The sequence below is a fragment of the Stenella coeruleoalba genome (assembly GCF_951394435.1).
Source record: "Stenella coeruleoalba genome assembly, chromosome: 15".
NCBI lineage: Eukaryota > Metazoa > Chordata > Mammalia > Artiodactyla > Delphinidae > Stenella > Stenella coeruleoalba.
The window spans coordinates 18,790,621-18,816,056 of NC_137161.1; the positions used below are offsets into that span (position 1 = coordinate 18,790,621).

Sequence of the window (25,436 nt, forward strand, 5' to 3'; positions counted from 1 at the left end):
TATGGATAGGTTTGGTGCATGAAATACAGTGGTAAAGGGCTTTGGTTTTTATAGTTTAAGACTCTGCTTGGCTCTGATGTCTCCTGACACAGACCTTTTTCACTCAAAGGCCAGAGAATCTTACTAGTCAATGAAGGTACTTTCAATACCTGCTTTTACAGGTAAACAAAATGAAAAGTACATCCCACACCTCTTCATTCCCCACTGGAAAGTTCTGTACCTTTTCCTCCTTTCGTTTTTCCTTGTCTCTGTCTTTGTGTTTGTCTTTATGCTTCTCTGAACTTCCATCTTTGTGTTTGGTTTTCTCCTTCTCTTTGTGTTTCTTTTCAGAATCTTTATGTTCACTGTGAAAAATAAGACACAAACAGTTAGCAGAGTAGGGACAAACAGAGTAGGGACCACAGGGTTCATATCACAAGATTAACTCACAAGATACCCTGAGATAACATGAACCATGGAAACTTACAATGCTTTAAATAAATAGTCCTGACAGAAGGTTCAAGTAGAGGCTCTTGGCTACATCAGACTTTCTTTACCTTGCTTAATGTTTTAATTTTTTCGAAGAAGCAAAGGAATCAAATAGAAAAAACATAGTCATTCTAAACGTAACAGGACATTTTTTTAAGTTACTAAGACTATACAGCAAACCCACTGTATTTCTACAACATTCTACCAGCAGAAAACTATAATGAAAGCTCCAACTTGAGCTCTCACATCTCATGTGAGCAGGTAAAAACAGTTCACCAAAAATCATTTGGTGGCTTAGTGCCAGATGTGAGACATATCACAAATGTAGCCACGCCAGGGCTTTGTGCAGTAGCAGCCCAACACAGTCAGTGTTTCCTGCCAGCTTAGGAAAAGCTAGTCACTTCTAGCTTTTCTAGCTAGGGCTTATAAATCCTGCTTGGTTCTTTCCTCAGAATAAGAAAAGATCCATCTAAAAGCAAGGGCATTTCCTGTGCTAAACATTTAAAGCCTTGCTTTTAAAGGGGTTTGTGGGCACAGTGGTAGCACTATAAAAAGGTGCCGCTTCTCTGGAAAACAAAATATGGCATTACAAAACAAGAGCCATTAAAGTGTTCATATCCTGGGTCTAGCTCCTGGAGATTTCTCTCTGGGTAAAACATTACAGAGAGATGTTCATTTTGATGCCTCCCATAACAAAAAACAAACAAGAACAAATAAACAAACAAAAAAGCACCAAGAAACCAGATACAGCCTTGGTAAATACCAAGAGGGAGATACTGTGATATATCAAAGGTATACATCACAGTTATCATTATCATTATGTAGCTGTTATGCTATAATTTGTGAGTCCTACAAATATACATGGAAAATGTTTATGACACAAATGGAAAAAAGGAGTATATAAAATGACTGCAGTTATATAAAAACATGCATGTAGACAAAGACTAAAGAGCAAAAATCACAAGCTGTATTTTAAGGTGAACACTGGATGACTATTTTCTTCAGTATACTGGGCAGGAGGTTTAGGAACCTTGCTCACCTCAGCAGCCAATATATTCCACAAGTTAACAAAAGAGAGCATGAATTCAAGTGCTATGAGTTGGGGGTCACCCCAGACACAGGACAGCTGACAGCAACCCCAGCTGACAGGGACAGTCAAACCTATAGGCAGCATCGGCTCTTGCCTTTCCCACCATAGACTGTATTTCCTATCTCACATTTACCACCTTCAACCCAGGAGAAAAAAACAGATTTTACCAGCAATGAGCTCATTAGGTTACAACCATCCCACGAAGTTTGTTCTAAAGAGATTTGGCTAGCATACTCAGTTACATCAAAGGCCAAAAAGGGAGAAACAAATGATGGCGACCAGTTAGGTGAGAGCCCCAGAATGTGGATCAAGAGAGCATCGCTATCACTCACATCTCTGGGCACAAAAGGAGCCCCAACTAAGGAGTTTGGATAATAAATCAGCAGAAACTATGAATCCAGCCAGGAGGGCAGGGGGACTAGTATGAACAGGACTACAAATTTAGGGAAGACCCAGAACTACCACAGATGGAAAATAAAGCAATGTCCACTTTCCTTGGTTGATGTACTCCTCCCTCTATGTTGTTCTCATTACGTTGTTATTTAGATGTGCCACACACTGAAAAATAACAAATTTCTATATGAGCACACTTTTCTTTTTAACTCTAGTATGCTTGGAAGCACATGATGGTCAATTTTTCCCACCATGCTTTTTATTCTCAGCATTATTATGATGTCACTCTCTACTCAATGTGCTCTCTCTCATAATCTGTTTTTACCAAAACGCAATGTTTTATAAACAAATTTATCCTTTATTTTGTACAAAATGGCTCCCGATTACAATAACACTCGTACTTCCAGTTCTCATTTATTCTTCCAGCTTTAGAATGGTGAAAAGGCAAAGTTGCCAAGATTGCAATTGATTCTTTAGGAGTTTACATATGTGAAATCATAGGCCCATGGTTTTGATACTACCAGCAAAATGTCTGAGCTTACTATTCTATATACAAGCACTGAAGTTTCAGTTTTTGTTTTGTTTTAAACATTAACTGTAAGAGGAATTAATGGTCATCTACAGAAGTTTCTGCCTAAAAGCAAAAAATGTGGAAAATTACATCCATAATATTAATGGGTGGATATATACATCCCTCCCTAGACTAAGAAAAAAGAAAAATCTAAGCAAGCATTGTGCTGCTCAGCGCTTTCACATACATTATTTCATTCAGTCCTCACAACACCCGTGTGAAGTAGGCTCTATCATCCCCTTAGACTGATTTAGAAACACAGGAGCCAGTGGTTCAAAGTCTATTCAAAGTTACAACGTTAGAAAGAAGGGCAGTTGGGATTTAAACTGAGTATTTCCATCTCCAAGTTCAGAGCACTTTCCACTAAATCAATATCATTACAATTCCATGAAGTCGATACGTACCACATAAGGGTAGCCTGGTGTTGTTAGAGACAAATGCATGTCCAGTCTGAGATTTGATGTATAAGATCAAAACTTTATTCTACCATCAGTGGAAACTTTCTAGAATAGAGATCTAGGATATCTGAAATGATAAAACCCTTGGGACAGCTACTTCTCATTTTGTCTTCCCATGAAACTCTAAATGGCTGACTTAGGAATGCTCTATATTCCTTATTCCTTTATGTTCCACCTCCACGCCTCCCCCACCCCCACCCCCCTTGTTCTCTTTCTCAATGAAAGCAATTCTTAGAACATTAGTCTGTTTCACTAGAAAACTGGCTCTCTGGCCTTCTGGCAATCACAGCATGGGCACCGTAAGTATACACATAGGCCTCCAGTTTTCTGCTTTGCTATTCATTACCACACCAAACAGAGATCAGGGAAAAGAAGTCAACAAATGACATGGCGATGAGATAGTACCCAGGCCACCCCAGGAAAGTGAAAAAAGTCAGTACTTCCTCTGCCTGCTAACCAGAGGGAAATCTATTCAGGAAATTCAAAGTTCCTGCTAGAGTAGTAACCCCTTTGTAGGTCATAATTAATCACAAAGACCAAAATGAGATGAAACTATCAACTTGACTTTCCAAAGGCAACTCACTCTCCTCTATTCCCAACTGTTTAGATATAAGAGAACAAGTTTAGATTTTTAGACTAAGTGAGTTCCGGTGATTCAGGGTTAAGGAACATCTTGTGGTACAACGCATTCCATTGGGGACTATTAGAAATATGGGTTTATGAAGCCCTATTAAGTCTCTTGGACACAATGCTAACATCGTATCTACGTATCAGGTGCTGTTCCTGTCCCTGCCTCCAGAAATAGACAGCAGAGCACTGGGGGTCCTACCCCTCATCCATAACCCCACACCGACAGAAGTGCCGCCAAAGAGCGAGCCTCAGTGGTAGTCTTTCCTAGGAATCTACCTGAAGTAAGTAGCAGATGCACTTGGGGGTCAAAGTCTTATCATACAGAAGCATGTCTAAGGCTGTGCCATGGAAGTCAGAAGCAGAATTTGGCCAGTGGTAGAAAATGCAGCCAATCTGGATCAGTTAGGCTGACTCATCACCATTCAGGATTTCCTAACATGTACCTCTTTTTCCAAGACTTAAAATTGGCTTGACTTTCACACTGGCTTAAAGGGCAGCACCTTTCCACTTATGATAGTGAGATGATGGAAATTCTGTCCAGTGCAGAAGAGGAGTTCATATGCTGACTACCTGTTTTAACAGACATTACCCAGGGCTTCCCTGGTGGCGCAGTGGTTAAGAATCTGCCTGCCAATGCAAGGGACACGGGTTCGAGCCCTGGCCTGGGAAGATCCCACATGCCTCGGAGCAACTAACCCTGTGCGCCACAACTACTGAGCCTGAGCTCTAGAGCCCGCAAGCCACAACTACTGAGCCCATGTGCCACAACTACTGAAGCCTGCGTGCCTAGAACCCGTGGCTCTGCAACAAGAGAAGCCACCGCAGTGAGAAGCCCACGCACCGCAATGAAGAGTAGCCCCCGCTCACCACAACTAAAGAAAGCCCGCCCACAGCAACAAAGACCCAACACAGGCAAAAGTAAATAAATAAAATAAATTTATTTATTTAAAAGAAAAAAAAAGAGACATTACCCATGTCTTTATACTGATCCTGCTACTTTTCCATACACAATAGACACAATATGTAAAAGTCACAAAATGGGTTTTAAATATAACTGAGGACTACAATACTGGCCAGTTTGGGGCAGCAGTACAGGTGACTGTAATACTGAAGAAACTTCAGTGGGGCTAAATAAGAAAAATAAACTAGAAGAAAAGCTTAATAATGACCACAGTAAGGAAACCCAAAGATCTGAAGAACAAATACATTTTAAGAATGAGTTTAGTCTGGGGTACACTGAAGGCCAAAATACAGACAGTAGCTGGCATTCCTAGAACCTCTGAAATGGTCATACTCTTGGATTAAATATGAATTTCATCATCAGGAACTCACAGAGAAAACATCCAATTACTGGCTACACACAGAAGCTGACTCCTTGGCTCGGGGCTCATCTCTGTCTGGGGAAAAGATCTACCTAACATCAGAGCCTAGACAAGCAAAAGTCAATGCCAAACAGAGTAAATGGGAAGATCAAAGTCACCTCTCGAGTAAGACTCTTGTTGGACCTGAGCAGACAAAAGAGAGGGATGACCAGGGTTCCCCTAGGCACTTAGGAAGAAGAATGGGAGAGAGGGTGGAAGTAGGGGGATGGCAGTAGGAAGCCAAGAGTGAAAATATTTTCTTTCTGCAAGAAGGCATTTGCTGCCTCTTTAGGAAAAAACTCTGTGTCTGATATTCTAGGAAGCTAGGATGTTGGCTATGGGAAACCATTTAAATTTGTTAAAGAAAACTAAAACAATGGTCTGTCCTCTATCAGCAATAAAAATATTTAACAGATACTTAAACAGTACTAAGTGCCAGGCACTCTTCTAAGCAATTTAATCCCCATTACAAAACTGAGGTAAGTATTTTCATTTTACAGATATGGAAACTGAGACACGGGAAGATTCAGTAACTTGCCCAAGGAAATACATCTAACGAACAATAACTAGGACTTAAACTCAGACAGTCATGCATTTGACCACTCTGGTGCCTTACTCCCCAAACAAAGCAAAAAACGAAACACTGCTAAGAGAAGAAGCCTCTTTATCTTCTGCGAATAGGACCTAGCCACTAATGGCTAAGAGAACAAACTCATTCCAGCAATCTGCCCACTTCCTCAAGGCAGCAGACCCCTGCAGGCTGCAGCCAATGGAGTCACAGGGGATTCCTATGGGAGAGCCTAGAAAGATTCCAAGCTGTGAAAGGAGGAAACCCTTCAAAGGAAAGCAGACAATTAGAGCTTAAATAATGTTTGTTCAATTAAACATTCTAGGAGGTAAATTCAAAAGTTGCCTCTTGAAAAAATGCAGCAGCTAGTTTCTGAAAGGCTCTGAGAAATGAAGATTTCTCAATGCTCATCCACCATTAATAGGTTACTAAACAAAATCCCAAGAATTATTAAAACTTGGGAGTTGAGTGGAATCTTAGAAATTATTTAATCCTTTGTTTGCAGGCCAGAGCAGATAAAGGGATGTGCCCAAAGATGCCAAAGCCAATACACATTCTGAACTCCCATTCCTCCCCTAAGTTCTTTATCTCTACCAATAGGGTAAACAGTCACACAGTTATCCAAGCTAGGAATCCTTTTTCTTAGACCCCCTCATGCCACTTGTGGCTAAGTCCTATATTTCCCTTTCTCAACTATTTTCAAAGGCTTCTTGCTCCTTTAGAATCAAGTCCCAGCTTCTCAAAATAGCATTTAATAGTTCTGCCTCAAGCAACTTTTTGGAGCCCTCATTTTCTAACCCATCCTGTTAACCCAGGCATCCACCTAACTGGATTCTTCTCAGAGCAAAGTACATTACAATGCTTCCATATTTTGTTTATGCCTTTCTCGCTGTCTGGAATGTCACTCTTTCTAGCCATCACCTTCCCTTGACAAGATCTTAACCATCTTTCCATGGCTAGCTCAAATACCCTTTCCACCATGAAATCTTAAAAAAAAAAAAAGACTGTAGGTCATTATAATAGGGCTAGATATCAATGAAAACCAGGGCAGCAAAATAGAAGTTATCCATAAGTAACTACTAAATTAGATTCAACTACCAAAATCAACAGCTTCAATTTATCTGAATGATATTCTACCAGGCTTTGTGGTAATCATAATAATCTCAATTACTGAGTATGTTACAGTTTCCAAAGAGCTTTTATCTGCATAATTACATTGAATTCTCCCACAACACACTTGAAAGCTTGACCAGGCTAGTATTGCTATCAACACTCAACCAAAATGGGAAAAGACCCAGAAGTTAAGCGGCTTGGATGAGGACACACAGCTAGTAAATGATAGAACCTAGCTTCTCCACTTCTATTTTAGTGTGCTTTCCACTACATCACATTGACTCCCATGTGAATGGTGGTGGTACTCAGTTTTCTCATTTCTAAACTACCCAACCTCCTCTATTTACCTATGTTAACTGTCCATTTCCCCCAGACAGGGTGATATAGGGACATGTAGGTAAATGGAGGGCTTCAGCAACAGCTCACAAAAAAAGCAGTAAACAATCTTTTAAATGTGATTACTTTCAGAAAAACTGCCCCTAATCTGAGAACCAGCTGCTTAATTCCAGTGCATTTCCCTACGAGCCTATGTTCTCTCAACTCTAATTCAGGTAGGATTTGGAACTGAAGGGAAAGCAGAAACCAAAAGCATCCTTATTCTCACACTGACTGTATAAATTAGCACTGCCAATGTGGCTGGAAAAGCACTTCCCTTACTATTTCACAGTAGTTCTATCTTCCCTGGCCTTCCACAAAATTGTCACTCCACCCTGAGTGTCAGGTTTAAAAATGACAAGAGATGCACACAGTCAAAAGCTAGCAGGAGAAATCTTATGTTTCACATGTGACAGTCCTTTGTTTTCTAAAATCAAGCCTCCCCCCGCCGCAATTGCTTTTAATTATGTTGTATATATAAGAGGTCTAGTATTAAAGATAATTTATGCTAAGAATGCAACCTTTCAAGAGAAGTATCTGGTGAGATCCTACAAGTCCAGTGATTCCTTAGCATCTGGTTAAGAGTATTTCTTTTATTTCTTTAGAGAGGATTTATATATTGCTTTAAAGGACCTCAAGTGCTAAATATCAATGCTAATGGAAAGAAGCAGTATCAGAGACAAATAACAGAAGAAATTATTTTCATTTGACTTTGGTAGAAACTTCCTGTGATGTTATAGGCCAGAGAGTCAGAGATGGGGTTTTCACAGGGTCAGAATTTAATGAGATTAATACTTCTAATGCCAAAAATTTTAGGGATTTGGGGCCCAAAGAAAGAGGCAGCGCCTGAAATGATCTGGCATTTTAAAACCTAAGCTGCCGACAATATGCATATGAGAAAGAGATGCTTGTATTTAAACACAGATAGTTTAGCAACACAACGAACCTTTCTTAGGGAGGGAGATTGTTTTGTTATGTTTTGTTTTTTACTGGAAGGAATAATGTAGTGGGGGAAAAATCATACTAGGACTCAGAAGCCCTGGTCTCTTATCCTCGCTCTGCTACCACCCTGCCATGTGACTTTGGGCATGTCAACTCAGACTTATGTCCACACAAAAATGAGATGAGGTGGAATGATCTTTAACACCCCTTTCCCTATTTTGCACCTTGAATTAGAATAATAAAAGGAGAAAGCATATGAATAAGATGGGATCTCCTAAGAGGTAGGTCTAAATCCCATTCTAGCTCTCAAAAGGCTTGTTTCCCATCCTCTGACACTCCAAATATGCAGTACATATTACTATGCAGAACAAAGAGGCCTCCTGGATTTGGGTCCTAAGTGTAGCCTAATGAAAAATGGCTGATGCTAATATCTAGCAGAGAAGGAGGGAATATAGAAACACATTACTGTAGAACTTGTTTCCTCATACAGATAGCCACAAAATTAGGCAGGGTTGATGATCAAGGTGTTAAAGTGAAGCATTTTGGAACAGAACATACTACATCTTAATTATTCTGGGCTTCAGAGGTGATTAAACAATCCTCAAGGTTTCCTTAATGTGCTAAGAAGAAAAATGAAGAAACCCAAAACTACCGTTAAGATCAGAAGTCACTTAAAAAGGAACACAGTGTACAGGATTTTACTGGACCATAACCAACACACTTGCTTTGTTGCAAAGAGGTAGTGTGTCAGGAGAGGTCAAAACAGGAAGCATTTAAAAGTCTGCTTACAACACATCATCTGGTTAAACTGTCTTAAACTTACTCACATGTGAATTAGAGATCCAGGGCTAGATTTAGTCATATATAAACAGAAACTCAGAGCAGGTCCTTCCAACGCCTTTTGGCAAACAGGCTACTGTTTTCTCAAGTATTCTGATTAGAAATGAAGAAAATATTAAAAGGCACAAAATTGCATAGAACAAATTCCTGATTGCCTATGCTATAATCTTGGAAAAGCATGCTTTTAATAGATGTACAAAATATTATCTCCTCACATCTGTAGAGCAGATCACAGTTAAAGAGCTTTCATACTTATTGACTCCCAGGGTCCCTTCTGAAGCATGTATTAATATGGGGAAACTAAGGAAGACGAGAAAGCTCAGTTGAGGAAGGTTAGATAACCTAGTCAAGATCTCGTGAGACCTAAGTGGATAGACCAGACCAGAGGCCTTCTCCTAGATACAGGCAAGAAACCATTGTGGACTCTTCAAGAAAAATGATGCCAAAATTACATCCTTTATTTTTAAAAAGGAGATTCTGGCAAAACAGGAGAGGGCCAAATTTATATCCCAAAGTCTTTTATGCCACTTCTACCTAATCTTTTCTCCCATCACAATTGCAAATTATGGTTGGTGAAGTAAGATGTATCAGAGAGTAAGAGATCCATTTTTAAAAGCTTATGGTTTACACGGATCAAACCCACACCCCCTGCAGTGGAAGCCTGGAGTCTTAACCACTGGACCACCAGGGAAGTCCCTGTTTTTCTTTAATTAACAATAATCTTTTGACCTTCCTACAACCTGGTTTCTTGCAAAAACTCCTATGTATCCTGGCTCCTCCCTTACCTCTTCAGGGCAGTCCCTCAGAGTCATCTGAGAGGCTGTCTTCTAGGCTTAAGTCCTCAGCAAGTCCGTCAAATAAAACGTAATTCTCAACTTAAAAAAAAAAAAAAAAAGCTTATGGTTTAAATAATAACTTCTATCTTTTTAAAGTCTTTTTGGACAGATTTCAGGTAACATGAAAATTAGTTTTTCTTCATCTGATCTATAAGCATTTTCCTCAGATGATGAAGTTCTTTCTTCATGGTCAAGACTATCTCACATTTTTTGGCACTTCACATCAACTAGCACATCATAAACATGGCAAGCAAGATAATTCTTGTTTGACATGATCAGCAATTCTACTCCTAAGTATACACACAAAAGAACTGAAAGCAGGGACTCAAACAGACACTTGTACACCCATGTTCTTAGCAGCATTATTCACAATAGCCAACAGATAGAAACAACCCCAAGTATCCATCAACAGATGAATGAATTTTTTTAAATGTGGTAGACATACAACGAAATATTAGTCAACTATAAAAAGGAATGGAATTCTGTTATTTGACAAAATGGATGAACCTTGAAAACATTATGCTAAGAAAAATAAGCCAGACACAAAAATGACAAATAGTTTATGATTCCACTTACATGAGGTAGCTAGAGTGGAAAAATTCACAGAGATAGAAAATAGAAGTTGCTAATGGATGGGGGGAAGGGGGGATGAGGAGGTATTATTTAAGAGGTTCAGAGATTATTTGGGATGATGATAAAGTTCTGAAGATGGATACTGGGGATGGTTGCACAATATGGTGAATGTACTTAATGCCACTTCAAAATGGCAAACTTTATGTTATGCATATTTCACCACACACACACACACACACACACACACACACACACACACACACACACACACAAAGGTATTTGAAATGTGGGATGGCCAAAGGGAACCATCCTATAGAATTGAGAATATATGAAAAGGAGAGAGAAGATGGTAACTGGTGTAACCATAGGTCAACCACTCATTGATTCAATAAACATACACTACTAAGTACCACCTATCTGCCAGGTACTATACTAAGCCTTGAGGATGTAAAATGAATACAACAGACTCCAACATTGTTCCCAGGGACCTCAAGAGTCTAATAGGGCACACAGAAAAGTAAAGAGACAATTACAACAACACCACAACTGGTAATTACTGTGATAGGGATATATTCAAGGTGCGAGGGAACTCATAAAAATTTAATATGAGGGTGGAGGGCATAAAGGATACCTGAAAGAAGTAAACTCTATGCTGCAACTAAAAGAATGTTCTTAAGAGGGCAACAGAGTATTCCAGAATCAGTAACAGCATATTTTAAAACCTAGAGTACTCAGAAGACACGCTGTGTTTGGGGAACTGAAAAGAAGTTCAGGGAGACTGGAAATGGAATGTGAGAGAAGGGTAAATGGCAAGAGAGGTGGCAGAGGAAGAGAGCCAAAAACTTAGAGAATCACTCTGTGAACTGGAATGAGAGGATGAAAAAGGTGGCCAGAAAAGTGGAAAGCCAAGGGAAGCTGGTTTCAAGGAGAAGGCCTGGGCCCAGAATATGGTATTATCTTGGCAAATGTTCCATGTGTATTTTACTGTTGAGCGTAATATTCTATAAATGTCAATTAAATCAGGTTGGTTGATGATGTTCAAAGTCTTCTATATCCTTAATGCTTTTCTCTCTGCTTATCAATTGAGAAAGAGGTAGTAAAATCTAACTATAAATATGAATTATTTTTCTTTGCAATTCTATCAGTTTTTACTTCATGTATTTTGAGGCTCTGATATCAGTGTATAAACATTTATAACTGCTATGTCCTCCTGATTAATTGGTCCCTTTTTATTATTATGAAATGAACTTCTTCATTACTGGCAATATTCTTTGCTCTCAAATCTACTTTGGTAGATATTAATATAGGCTGGACACCTACAAACTGAAAAAAAGATGCATGTGAACTGAGACTGGATTCCACTACTAAAATTAAAATCACTAGACTAATGAAAATGGAAACTAGATAATCAAGTGGTAAGAAATGAGTGAGTGGTGGGGAAAGACCACAGAACTGGACTTCCCTGGTGGCGCAGTGGTTAAGAATCCACCTGCCAATGCAGGGGACATGGGTTTGATCCTTGGTCCAGGAAGATCCCACATGCCGTGGAGCAACTAAGCCCACGCACCACAACTACCATGCCTGTGCTCTAGAGCCTGCGAGCCACAACTACTGAGCCTGCGAGCCACAACTACTGAGCCCATGTGTCACAACTACTGAAGCTCACGTGCCCTAGAGCCCACGCACCACAACTACTGAGCCCACGCGCCACAACTACTGAAGCCCACGCACCCTAGGGCCCATGCTCTGAAACAAGAGAAGCTACCGCAATGAGAAGCCCACACACCGCAATGAAGAGTAGCCCCTGCTCGCCGTGACTAGAGAAAGCCTGTGTGCAGCAACGAAGACCCAACGCAGCCAGAAAGTTAAAAAAAAAGAAATAAAATTTAAGAATTAAAAAAAAAAAAGAAAAAGACCGACCACAGGAGTGATAGATGATTTTGTGAAGAAACATCCTCACTAGAGAAATTAATCTGGTTAATGATTCAAAGACTTATTAATTTAAAATTTTCATTTAAAATATTTAAAAATTTTTCATTACTCATAAAAAGAACAGACTTAGAATTCTCACTTTATCTTTTTTCTTGATAAGCCTTATTTTTTATAACTTTTAAAAATAAAAGTAGCATATACACATAATTATATTCTGATCGTATGTGCAGAGTTCAGAGTTATCACAAAATAACGATAAATATGTGATTACCACCAAAGTTAAGAAAAATACCATTGATACCCCACCAGAAGTTCCCCTCATACCATTTTACAATTGCTACCCTTCCTTCCTTCCCAAAGATAACCATGACTCTGAATTCTAAAGGTCTTGATTAATTTTTTTGTTTTTGAACTTCAAGTAAATTGAAGCATACAATATGTATTTTTTGGCTGGTTTATTTCACTCAACATAGGTTTGTGGAATTCACCTATGCTTATTACTTTAACCGTAGTTATTTCATATTTATTTATATATAGTATCCTAAGATGTGAATATACCACACTTTATCCATTTTACTATCAATGAGCATTTAGGAGATTTTCACTTTGGGGCTATTAAAAGCAATGCAGCTCTGAATAGCTTTGTACATGCCCTTTGGTGCACAAATACACACATTTCTGTTGAGAACACATTCAGGAACGGAATTCTTAAGTTACAGGGTATACATATGTTAACTTTAGAAGACACTGCTAAGTAGTTTTCCAAAATGATTTAACAATTTATAGTCCCATCAGAAATGGGATTGATCCACATCATTGTAAGATCTTGGTATTAGTGTTATTTTAATATTTAGCCATTATTACAATGTGTAGGATATTATATTGAGGTTGCATTTCCCTGATGAATAATGTTGAGCGTCTTCTAGTATTTTTATTGGCCATGTGGATATCTTCTTTTGTGAAGAGCTTACTCAATCCTCTCATGAATTTTTCTGTTGGATTATCTGCCTCATTTTTATTCATTTGTAGAAGGTTTCTGTATATATTGGACAAGAAACTTTTGACTATTATTTATGTTGAAAATATCTTGTCCACAGACAATAAGCCAACCTAATGAAGTAGTTCTAAGAGACTCTAGGCTACAGGCACTTGTGCCAATAAATGACTGAACTTTATGTTCCCTCTACCAAAACTTTGGCCACTATGAGAATATCCTATGGCTTTCTCACCAACAACTGCCTTTAACTCAAAATGGAAGTTTAAGTCCTCATTTTCAATAAGTGGTCCTATATCCAAAGATAACCTAAGTCTCTGGGCTTAACCACTTGTCTCCTACATCAAAAAAATGGAAGCAAAATGAACAAGAAAACATCTTTCTGATTCCTTTGGATCCCAGAGGGCAGCACCGCTGAGTTTCATTTACATTGGCGGTTATTGGCTTTTGTGAGAGCTGAACTCTTCTGGTAACCTGACGAAAGCTAGGAATGTTCTCTCCTGGAATATCTCATATACCCAACCTTTTGTATATGATTTCAGGGGCTTATAAACCATGGAAGCCTAAGTTAAGAATTTTTAAATTTATACCCTTTAAAGTACGGAAATAAGAAAAATATATATCAAGTCTCCAATCCAGTCACCTTTTATCAAGGCAAGCTCTCTGGACACTTGATTAAATGCCATCATGTGTTAACAATTCACCATACTTGCTTTGTACATCCTGATCTGAAAAATGGCATCCCCAGGAAGCCTGAATTGTCAAGGCCATCCTCTTAACAACTCTGGAATCAAAGTCTCTGCTGACTTTGCTATCCATGGTATTTACCTGTGGTTCAAGTTAAGGCCTGTTCCAGGTGAGCCAAGCCATAGCCAACCCACTGCTGAATGATGAGGGACTTGCTGGTTCAACCCTTACCTGTTGCTATGCTTGGACTTTTCTCGGTCCTTCTCCTTGTCCTTCTTGTGTTCTTTGTGCCGGTGTTCTCGATCTTTATGTTTATCTTTGTGTTTATGAGAATCTGTAACCATAAGAGATGAGTCAGTAAAGAGCAGTCATGAGCTATCTCCTGCCCACCTACCTTGACAAGCTGGTCAAGAAGCACAATGACAGGATTTAAATGGCATGGTAGCCATAACAGCACATTCCATTGGAGGGAAAGATTTCACAAAGCAGCCCAGACAAGGCATCCCATTACCCTGCCTCTAAAACCAAGATGTGTTACAAATAAGCAGGAAGGGGAGGGGAGTCAATTCTACCATAAAAGGAAGCAACAGTTTGGTATTCTTCTCGTAGATCAGGTACTATGAAGACTAAGCCATAAATGATTCGAAGGGATAAATCTTGAACACTGACTTTCAAGATCAGATGGTTATCTATGTAACTTCTGGAAAATTCAAACCTTAAGAGATACCTGTTTTTTAAATCACCTTTAATGAAGTATAATTTCTATACAGTAAGATATACAATTTCAAAGATAAAGTGTGATAAGTCTAGCAAACATATGCACAGATATAATCCCCACCACAATCAAAATTTAGAATAATTCCATCATCCCCAGAAGTCTCCCTTGTGCCCATTCCCAGTCAATCCCCATTTTCCATCACCAGCCCAAAGCAACCACTGATCTGCTAGCACAATGAATTAGATTTGTCTACATTTCTAGTTTCATATGAATGAAATTACAGAATTTACTCTTTTGTGTCTGACTTCTTATGCTTAGCAAAATTTTTTTTACATTCAACCATGTTGCTGGATGTATCAGTAATTGGTTAGATTTTTATTAGAATGGTATCCCATTGTGTGGATACACTGCAATTTATTTATCCAATCACCTGTTGATGGACATTTGAGTTCTTTTCAGGCATTGGTTTTTACGAATAAATCTGTTACGAACTTTCATATACATGTCTTTGTGTAGATGTGTTTTCATTTCTCTTGGGTACATACTTAATAGTGAAGTTATAGGGTCATACGGTAAGTATATGTTTAACCTGATAGGAAACTGCCAAACTGTATTCCCAAGTGATTGTATCATTACACATTCCCACCAACAATGGATTAGAGTTCCAACTGCTACAAATTCTCACCAATACTTAGTATTATCAGTCTCTAATTTTAGCCATTCTAGCAGGTATGTAGTGGTATCTCACTGTGGTGCTTTTTTTTTTTAAATAAATAATTTATTTATTTTTGGCTGCATTGGGTCTTCATTGCTGTGCGCAGGCTTTCTCTAGTTGCAATGAGCGGGGGCTACTCTTCATTGTGGTGTGCAGGCTTCTCATTGCAGTGGCTTCTCTTGTTGCAGAGCATGGGCTCTAGGCGCGCGGGCTTCAGTAGTTGTGGCACGCAGTCCCAGTAGTTGTGGCTCATGGGCTCTAGAGTGCAGGCTCAGTAGTTGTGGTGCACGGGTTTAGTTGTTCTGTGGCATGTGGGATCTTCCTGGGCCAGGGCTCGAACCCGTGTCCCCTGCATCGGCAGGCGGATTCGTAACCACTGCGCCACCAGTGAAGTCCCTCTCACTGTGGTTTTAATCCAGTTTCCCGATTAAATGATGGGCAACTTTTCATGTGCAGATTGGCCACTCATATATCTCCTTCAGTAAAGTATCTCTTCAAATCCTTCCCCCACTTAAAAAAATTTGTCTTATTCCTAAGTTGTAAGAGTTCTTTATACATTATCCATTACAAATTTTTGGTTAGACATGTGTATTGTGAATATTCTTTTTTTCTAGGAGCTTTACAGAGGTAAGGGACAGGGAACATTTTTTTAATCTATAAAGATGTCTAGTTGTTCTAGCACCATTTCTTGAAAAGACTGCCTTTTCTCCATTGAATTGCCTTAGGCCTCTTTACTGGAAATGAAATGACCACATAATCATCGATCTGTTTCTGGACCCCATTTTATCCTACACACACACACACTATCTTGACTACTAAAGCTTCACAGTAGAGCTTTTTTCCATAGTAAGTTTTGATATCAGGTAATACAAGTACTTTAACTTTGTTCTTTTTCAAAATTGTTTTGGCTATTCTGTCTTCTGTATTTCCATATAAATTTTAGATTCAGTTGGTTGATTTCTTTAAAAAAAAAAAAAAAAGCCAGCTGGGAGTTTGTGTTCATAGGACAATTTGGAGAGATGTGACATCAAAACATTACTGTGGGGCTTCCCTGGTGGTACAGTGGTTGAGAGTCCGCCTGCCAATGCAGGGGACACGGGTTCGTGCCCCGGTCCGGGAAGATCCCACATGCCGCGGAGCGGCTGGGCCCGCGAGCCATGGCCGCTGAGCCTGCGCGTCCGGAGCCTGTGCTCCGCAACGGGAGAGGCCACAACAGTGAGAGGCCCGCGTACCGCAAAAAAAAAAATACTGTGTCTTTGCATCCACGAACATGGTATCTCTCTCCACTTTTTTAAGTTAGTGACTCTCAAATTTTAGTGTATCAGAATTAACCCAAGGGCATATTAAAAATGCAGCTCACTGGGGACACGTGACCCCAATGTTGAATATGAATCAATTAGAAGTTTATGTATCCAACACACGTGGTAGTTTTAAAATATGTCCAACAGATTCTTTGATACTCTTCCTTTCAAGGTGTGGCCTAATTTCCTTCTCCTTAAATATGGGCTGGACTTAGTGACTCACTCCTAAAAACAGGATAAAGTGGAAATGTCAGTGTGCAATTTCTAACACCAGGTCATAAAAGGCACTGGATCTTTCTCCTTGCCCTGGAGGAATCCAGTTGCCATACTGTTAGGACATCCAAGCAGCCCTATGGAGAGGCCCATGTGGTGAGGAACTGAAACTTCCCGACAATAGCTACGCGAATGAACCACCTTGGAAGTGGGTCCTCAATTAAGCCTTCAGATGACCGCAGTCTCAGACTCTGAGCCAAAACCACCCAGCTAAGCTGTTCCTGGATTCCTGGTTCACACAAACTGTGTAAGACAAATGTTTGTTATTTTAAGCCATTAAATTTTGAGATAACATGTTTAATAGCAATAGATAACTAACAATAATGTATAGGCAATGTGTGTGTTCACACTACTCCTGGCTCACAGCAAAAAAAGAAGCCACATTTGGCACAATCCATTAAGTATCTATTCTGTGCCAGGCCCTAGGGAAACAGAAATTTGCATGACCGTACACCTAGCTGTAAGAAATTCTCATCCCACAGAGATGGGAAAATAAAATCATATGGTGTCAGAAATAGGACTTGAACCCAATCTTCCATGTAGCATAAAGAACCCTCCAATTTCTGAAAATCTCAAGTCTACAATTTTAAAATGCTGAGTCAATCTGATACAAAGTTGGTGGCCCCTGTTCACTTGACGATAATTAATACCCTCATTACTTCTATGCCCAACTAGCACTTACGGTTAAAACCACAATAATGACAAAACATGCCACCAGCACTACAACCTGGAATGAAGTCTGTGTTGTTTGATTTTGTTTACAGGCCAGATTTAGCAAACAAGAAACAGAACATTAGGATCTGCTATTATGGCACAAGCATATGGCAGGGACATAATATATTAAAAAAAAAATTACTCTGTGTATAATTCAACAAACACAGAAACATGTCCAAAAAGACTAGAAGATAGACACCAAATGTTAAAAGTAGTTTGGGTGGTAAATTTATAAGCAGTTTGAGTTTCTGTATGTATACTTTGCCTTGTTTTCCAATTTTTTCCCGATGAGTCACTTTTATAATAAAATAAAGAAGTTATTTTTTAAAATTACCCAGCTTAAAAAATTTATTTTGACAAGTACTGGTGTACACAAGGAAAACATATTATTAGCTCACTAAAAAGCACTAAATTTAAAGAAAAAGAAAACTAAGTAAAAGTTGAAAATAATTCCAGGTAGGTTTTAGATAACCAGTCTGCCCAAAACGTTGTTTTAAGTGCACAAAACCTTAGAATCAATTTTGAAAGCCAGGTCCCCAATTATTTCAATTGCTAATCTAAAAACATAAAACCAAAATGTCTGAAACTTAAAGAAACTTAAAGAAAGAAACTTAAAGTTGTAGCTGAAAATCCCACTAGTGCAAGTAAGACCTAGGTCAAAGATCTGAAACCCAAGTGCCCCTAATTTTAAAAGTTATTACATGTCTCCTGTATGCTCAAATTGTGCTATGTGTGCTGTGACAGGTACCAAAAAGAATAATATGTGACAACTTCTTCAAATATCTGAATAGCTATAGTATAGTTCCACATGGCAGCCTGGGCCTTCTGAGGAGAAATGACAGGGAGGCAAAATGGAATGAGGCATCTCATGAACACCAAAAGTGTGTAAACAAGCTAAATTACCAACTGACAGGGAAACCACCATAGAGATGATCTGCACTATGTAAACTGACAGATAAATAACCTTTAAAGATGCATACGCAAGTACTTCCAGGTGAAGGATGTCTGCAATTAGCTTTAAAATACTCTCAGGCAAAAAAAAAAAAAAAAATTGGAGCAATATGGGAATAGAGAAAACAAGATTGGCAAGAGGTTGATAGTTATTGAAGTAAGCAGATAAGATACGTGGGAGTTCACTATACTACTCTCTACCTAAATATGCTTGAAACTTTTCATAATAGAAAGTTAAACACTATCTTTAAGCTTCGTCCCTTTCAATCCCTTATTTTTTCTTCTTATATAGAGTACAGCAAGGAGAAGACCAGCCTAGTTCAAGAGAGGATTTGTGTTAAGGAGCAGTAAGAGATAAAGTCTGATAGATGAAATTAACCCAAGTCAGGGTGTCCTACTCTCAGGATGACAAGGAGCTACTTCAAGCAGAAAAGGAACAAAATAAAAGCCATACTTAAGGAGGATTAATTGAAGGGCAGTGTGGGTAGAAGGTAAAAGCAAAATAACTAGCTAGTGTTTTTGAAGCAATCTAGAAAAATGTGATAACAAAGGGATTGAGAAGAAAGGAGAAAACATAAAAGCATGTTGAAAATGAGGAAGTAGAATCCAGTTCCAGGAACTCACTGGTATGTGTAATCAATAAATGCAGGGGAAGAGTCAAAGAAGACTCAAAGACTTTAAGTCGAGGTGACGAGAACAAGGTGCCTTGGAAGAAGACACAGGAAAGCTGTGCAGAACAAAAACGAAGAGAACAAAAAGAGTGAAGAAATGATGAAACTAACTGAAGTCATATTGTATTTAAGGTTAACACTGGGAAATCTAAAGATGCTGGTCAGAAGAGATGCCGATAAGGGCACAATAATCTACATCCCCAAAGTGAAAATGTAGACAGCATACTAATGGACTTGAATATTACTTTTAGTACATACTCTTTCCCTTATCTGGAATTCATCTAAGAATAGATATTGTTAAAATGTTTTGGAGAAAGGATCTTGCCACTTCAAGCATCTGTTAAATGCAAAAAGAATTGTTTTGAACTTGACTGGAGATTAGAAATGAAAGGTGTAAACCACCGTATATTAAGTCACCAGAAAACCCCATTCATTGTGAATTCTGGTCACCCAATAACCTCTTGATGACAGGTGTTTCAAACCCTAGCCTTCAAAAATTCAAGATAAAGACATGGGAGGAAGATCGATCCCTGAAATAAGGCAGCCTTGAGAAGATGTTAACAACTAATTCCTTTCACTCTAACTTAACTAGAGTTACTCCCTAAGAATAGGTATGTCAATGAACAGAGAGAGAGAACAGGAATCAACATTTTCTGTTATTGTCACCTAAGATGTTCCTTGAGGTTAACAAAGACTTTAAGTAAAGAGACTTCCAAATGACAAAAGAGGTAAGTATCTGTGTCTTCTCAGATTGCAGGAATAATTAAGATATGAACCCAAACAGCCATCGGCAAGCAAGAGAAAAGGGGCACTAATATAGGTGCTGAACCATGCTAGAGTACTTACACTGTCTCATTCAATTTTCTTACTACTCTTACGATAAGGAAATATTCCCAATTTCACACAAGAGTAATAGTTATCCCTTTCTAAGGGTGCATTCTGCACAAGGTAGTATGCTTTATGTATTACCTCTAGTTTTCACAACTCTGGGCAGTACTGATTTCACCAAATCTAATACACATTTTTGCCTCTTAAGACATCTCTGAAAAGGTGCATATGGTTCGTATAGAGGGGGAATTTGGCAATATCCAGCAGAACTAACTCACATACTCTGTTTTAACCCAGCAATCCATATCTAGGAATTTAGCCTGAATATATATTTTAAAAGCAGAAAATTTATGCTGGTCTATGTATATGTGAAGGCAGAGAAAATTAGGTCATCAGAGAAGAAATCTTAATTTTAGACTTGCTAAAATGGATTAAAATTCCTTTCCTATCTCCAAAAATCTCGGATGTCAAATGATTGACCTTAAAGCAACAGTGTTTGTATTGCATCATGATGCTCCTATATTTAAAAAGGTAACAGACATTTTTCTAAATGTCTACACATGAAACACATGGGTGTCATTACCTCTGTCTCTTACACCATGGTAGAATTTTCTACTTTTCTGCCCTGTTATTTTTTAGAAAGGGTAGTAAGGTAGTAGGATTATGAGCATTTTGAAACAAGTCTTAAGAGTAAAAATAATGAATCTGGGTTACCTGCCTCCTTTGTTTCCAAGTGAAAAGTAATATAATGAGGAGAAACAATCTGATTCCACCGGAGAACAGAAATAAAGAGCCTGGATCCAACAGGGCAATGAGGCATTAACACAGACTTCCTGGAGGAGGCAGTATTTGAACTAAGTCTTGCTAAAGGCTAAGAGGGAGTTAGCAAGGTAGAGGGAATTCCCTCTCTAGAGGGAATTCTTGGCAGATGAGCCATGAAAGTCAACTACCTATTATTACTATCATTATTGTTGTTGTTGTTGTTATTACTGAGAAATGTATCTTCTCATGATTGAGCAAAATTAAGTGTGATGTACTTCCTGCCAGCTAGGAAATGGTAGAGTTGATTCTTGTCAGGGCATACAAGAAAATAAAATCCCAGAGTTATATTTAATTTGCTTTTCTAAACCATGTGTCCCAAAAGCAGTTTCTTAAAAAAGATATAGATACACTTCTACTGCTTGTAGCTTTAGAGTCCCAATCCTCTGCTTAGACAGAAGAGAAACAAAACACCTAGGAATAAGAAACTTCAGTATCAACTAAATCCAGCAAAATTTGATCCAACTGTTATAAAGTACCTGAAAGCTGGCCTAATCCCAGGATGACAATGAAGCTGCAGGTTTGGAAACCAGTCCAGAACCGGCCCCAAGTAGCCAAATCAGTATAACGGTGTAAGATGAAGAGTTCACTCCTCACAGGGAAACCAGACACATATACAAATTATATGAAAAAGGAAGCCAAGTCCATAAAACACTTTGTTAAATATGTTCAAGAATGGGAAGTCCCCGGCAGTCCAGTGGTTAAGACTCCACGCTTTCACTGCTGAGGGCTCAGGTTCAATCCCTGGTCAGGGAACTAATATCCCACAAGTCACTCGGCAGGGCCAGAGAAAAAAGAAAAAAAGTTCAAGAACGATGCCGTTAGAACAAAAGATCATAGTTAAACCCTAATGACGATTAGAGACATAACAGACAAGCACAGAAGGTTGGAAACAACCTCTGAAGGAAGCAGACTGGTTCAACAGAGTGAAAAAGATCCAGTTCAAATCTTGTTCTACCACTGACTGTATGACCTTGGGTAAAAGTCACTTAACTACTGGGTCTATAAGAAGGCAGCATAGGTTAGTGATTAAGAGCTTCAAATCTGTTCATCATTGACTTGATACCTGTAATCTCAGTAAACTCACCTCTCTTATAGATGAAGAAATTGGGGCTCAGAAAATTTAAGTGACCGGAAAGAATTTTAACTTCAAAAGTCAATCAGATTCTTTGTGTATGGTTGTAATAGAATTCCTGGCTAATCTTCACAAAATTCCAAACATGTTCACAACTGTCAATAAGGTACAATTGTTACTGACCCCTCTTCATGATTAATTTACATCAAACTGAAATAAGCCTACCCAATCATTCCAAATAACTTAGGGTTCAGGTTTTATACATGCATTTAAGGTGGCAACCATGCCCATTCACCTTGCCTGACCAGCGAACGATAAATAAAAGGCTGTCTGATTTTCTTTCCTGGATGCAGCTTACGAAGAAAGAAGTAAAATTTTGGCCTGATCTAACAATCCTGTACCCAGAAGCCTAAAATACCTACTGGTTTTAAGGGATACACTGCTAAACCAGTTAACACCCCCAGGTAGAAATATTTGCATGAGTTTAGTGGTTATCAGCAGGTGGCTAACAGTGTTACCAAGCTTATTACAAGCTACATGGTGACTTAGGTAGCTGCATTAAGTCACTAATGCAACTACAATTCAACCCAAGCACAAACATTTACATTTTGTTAAGAGAGAAAAGGCAAAGATTTCTGACCATTTTATCAACTACTCCATGATCTTTAAGGATTTTACCACTCCAACCTTCTTCTAAATGATTAGGGTAATCAGATCAGAGCAGGAGAGTCCTTTGCTTCCTTATAAACAAAAGCAGAGACTTTTCTGGTATAAAGAAGGGTTCTTTGCCAAGCTTTGAGGGAGACCTCTTTACACTGACTTCTGACAACAGGTTTTGAGACTTAAAGCAGTAGCTGTAAAATATCATGTGCTCTTCCTTCAAAGATAGTCAAGTGTGTGGAGGATGGGGGTGGGGAATAGTTATTCAACCAAAAGATGCCTTCCCCAAAGAGGCCCTCAAACAACACTGTCAAAGATATCTCTGCTCATCTCTGACACACAGATATATAGCCAGTGCCTTAGGAAAGTGGACAGTGGAACGATTTGGGTGAAAACAGTGGGTGAAAAGATTAATTTTCTAGGGACTTCCCTGGTGATCCAGTGGGTAAGAATCTGTGCTTCCAATGAAGGGGGCCCAGGTTCGATCCCTGGTCAGGGACCTCGATCCCACATGCATGCCACAACTAAGAAGCCTGCATGCCACAACTAAAGATCCTGCGTGCCACAACTAAGACCCAGCACAGCCTAAATATTAAAAAAAAAAAAGAGAAATTAATTTTCTAAAGAAGATATTCATCACCTGCTCATTTATTAAATCACTTCTATTGGGATAAATCCTTGTATCTTCTCCTCCCTCCCTGACCTTTAAACCCATGGATACCGCATCCCCAGAAGCTGGAGTTTTAACAAAATCCCCATTTCTACTTAACACTCTACATCCAGTATGTTCTAACACTTTGAGACTGTTTTTGTCTAGGACAGACAACAAGCTGGTCTCAATGATAAAGACTGGCATCCGGAGTGTGGTCAGTATCAGGGGTGTGCAAGAATCTCCTCAGGAACTTAATGCCAAACTAAAAGCAGTCACGAAGACTGAGAGCCTGTCACTGAAAGGGGGATGGGTTGACGGGGTGAGAGAACTCTACCCTTCCTTCTCTCCCCACACAGCTGCCTAAATTCAGACTTTATCAATGTTGATCTAGTTTCAATCCAGGAAATCCAGTCTGTGATCCATCTTAATGGGTGGCTGATTTCAATTTGCAGCCCATGGAAGAGTCCTTATCACTGTTTTACAGTGATTCTCAGACAACATTTCTAAAATTCCAGTGCATAGTTAATAGCCTTTCAAAGTATGCAAGACAGAGGCTGTTATGGCTAAAAGTTCAAAGAGCTCCGGAATTTAAAAGAAAAATGTTGGGAGGATTCAGCTCTAAAGAAAGACACTAGTAATATTTCCAATTTTTAAAGTCCAAATTATCATTTTTTCTCCCCAAATGTGTATTGTATATAAACGAGACCTTTTGTCATGAACTGACTTGTTCATTATTGAAACTAATGGGGTTTCCTCATTAGGGACCTAGTACTCTCAAGCTAATAACACAAAAAACTCCAGGGAGAAAATGCAGATGTAAGTATTTCTTCTTCTCTCCTTAAAGAAGCTGGGGTTCACAATATTCATTCATTCAAATATTTACTGAGTACCAACTCTGTGTCAGGCATTGTTCTAGGTGTGGCAAAACAGTACCAAGTCTCTGGTCTCATGAAGTCCCATAATAAGCATCATAATCACCCCAACCCAGCAGCTGTTAAATGAGTAACTCTTGAAAGGGAGGGGGAAAAAAGGGTCTCCATAAGGGTCTCCCAAGTTTCCCTGGACTTGGCCCCATGAAGTTCCAGAATCAGACTTCAATACTGCAGCTGGAAGGTACCTTCATAAGAAGTGATAGATGCCAAGTCAAAGAAAGGGCCAAACAATCAGATGAAGGTTGCCAAATATTTTGCAAAGTACTTAAGTTTTTCTCCTCAATGTTCAATACTTGGTAAAATTTCATCATCAGAAACTTAGTAGTATAATGCATTAAAAGACTAAGAGTTGCTCAAAGATAGCAGTCTAGCATTTTCCATTTTGTTTTTACCAGCTCTGCAACACAATCTCAAATTCTAAAACCAATCACAACATCTTCCCAAGTGTCTATATGCTTAGAAGAAATGCCACAAACTGACTTAAAAACACCTAAGTGGACCTATCTTCGTTCTTAAACATCAGCAATTCTGTAAGATTAGTGGCCAGATGTTGTTCCATGTCCTTGCCTTGGAAAAGACACACCATGAAGCAGCCAACTGGTGTGCTTTAGGCCTCAACCTCATACAAAAAAGGGTTAAATGGTCATAGGATGTTTTCTCTTCCAGTCCACTTCCTCATTTAAATTGGACTCCTTTTATGCTTTTACAACACTACAATTACCTTAATCTGTCTTTTCAGTCCCTTCCTGTCTATGCACCCTATTTTAACTTGTTTTATAACCTTCTCTCCCATCCTACTCCTCCCATTATGCTCCTTAAATTCAAGTTCATCTTCCTCTCTTCCTCTGGCTCTTATTCCCAGGGACCAACTGATTACATTAAAAATAAAAAAAACATGCAATGTCATGACGGGGTCCTAGGTAATTTATTTCTCTACTCTGGTCTCAAGTTTTCTAGTCTGTAAAATGACCTCTACTGATCTCTTACACTTACAGTCCCAAGAATTCTATGATCTTTAAAAATTGTTTTAGTTCAAACAAATTAGGATAAAAAGAAAAAAATCTAAATGCTTAAAAAATCTCTTTTAAGAGCAGTGGTTCTCAAACTTTCCTATGTGTGAGACCTGGGAATAAGATCATCCTCAGATATGTGTATTTTAACACAAGCTCTCCAGGTGACTATAATCTATAATCATATTTTGAAAAACCCTGCTCTGTCATGTCTTGGTCCTTTGAGCAGTGATTAATACCAAGTACCAGCCACCTACAATAATGGACATGCTACCGATTTTATTTT

At 38.8% G+C, this 25,436-nt stretch overlaps 1 protein-coding gene across 1 annotated transcript in view; it reads right to left on the reverse strand.

Moving 5' to 3' along the window:
- Positions 1 to 25,436, reverse strand: part of TOP1 (DNA topoisomerase I) — an 85,117-nt gene that overhangs the window by 41,004 nt on the left and 18,677 nt on the right. Inside the window, exons 3-4 of the mRNA XM_079944610.1 lie at positions 14,063 to 14,165; positions 221 to 344 (exon numbers count right to left, since the gene is read on the reverse strand). Of these exons, the coding sequence (XP_079800736.1) occupies positions 221 to 344; positions 14,063 to 14,165 (227 nt within the window). The remainder of the gene's footprint in view (positions 1 to 220; positions 345 to 14,062; positions 14,166 to 25,436) is intronic.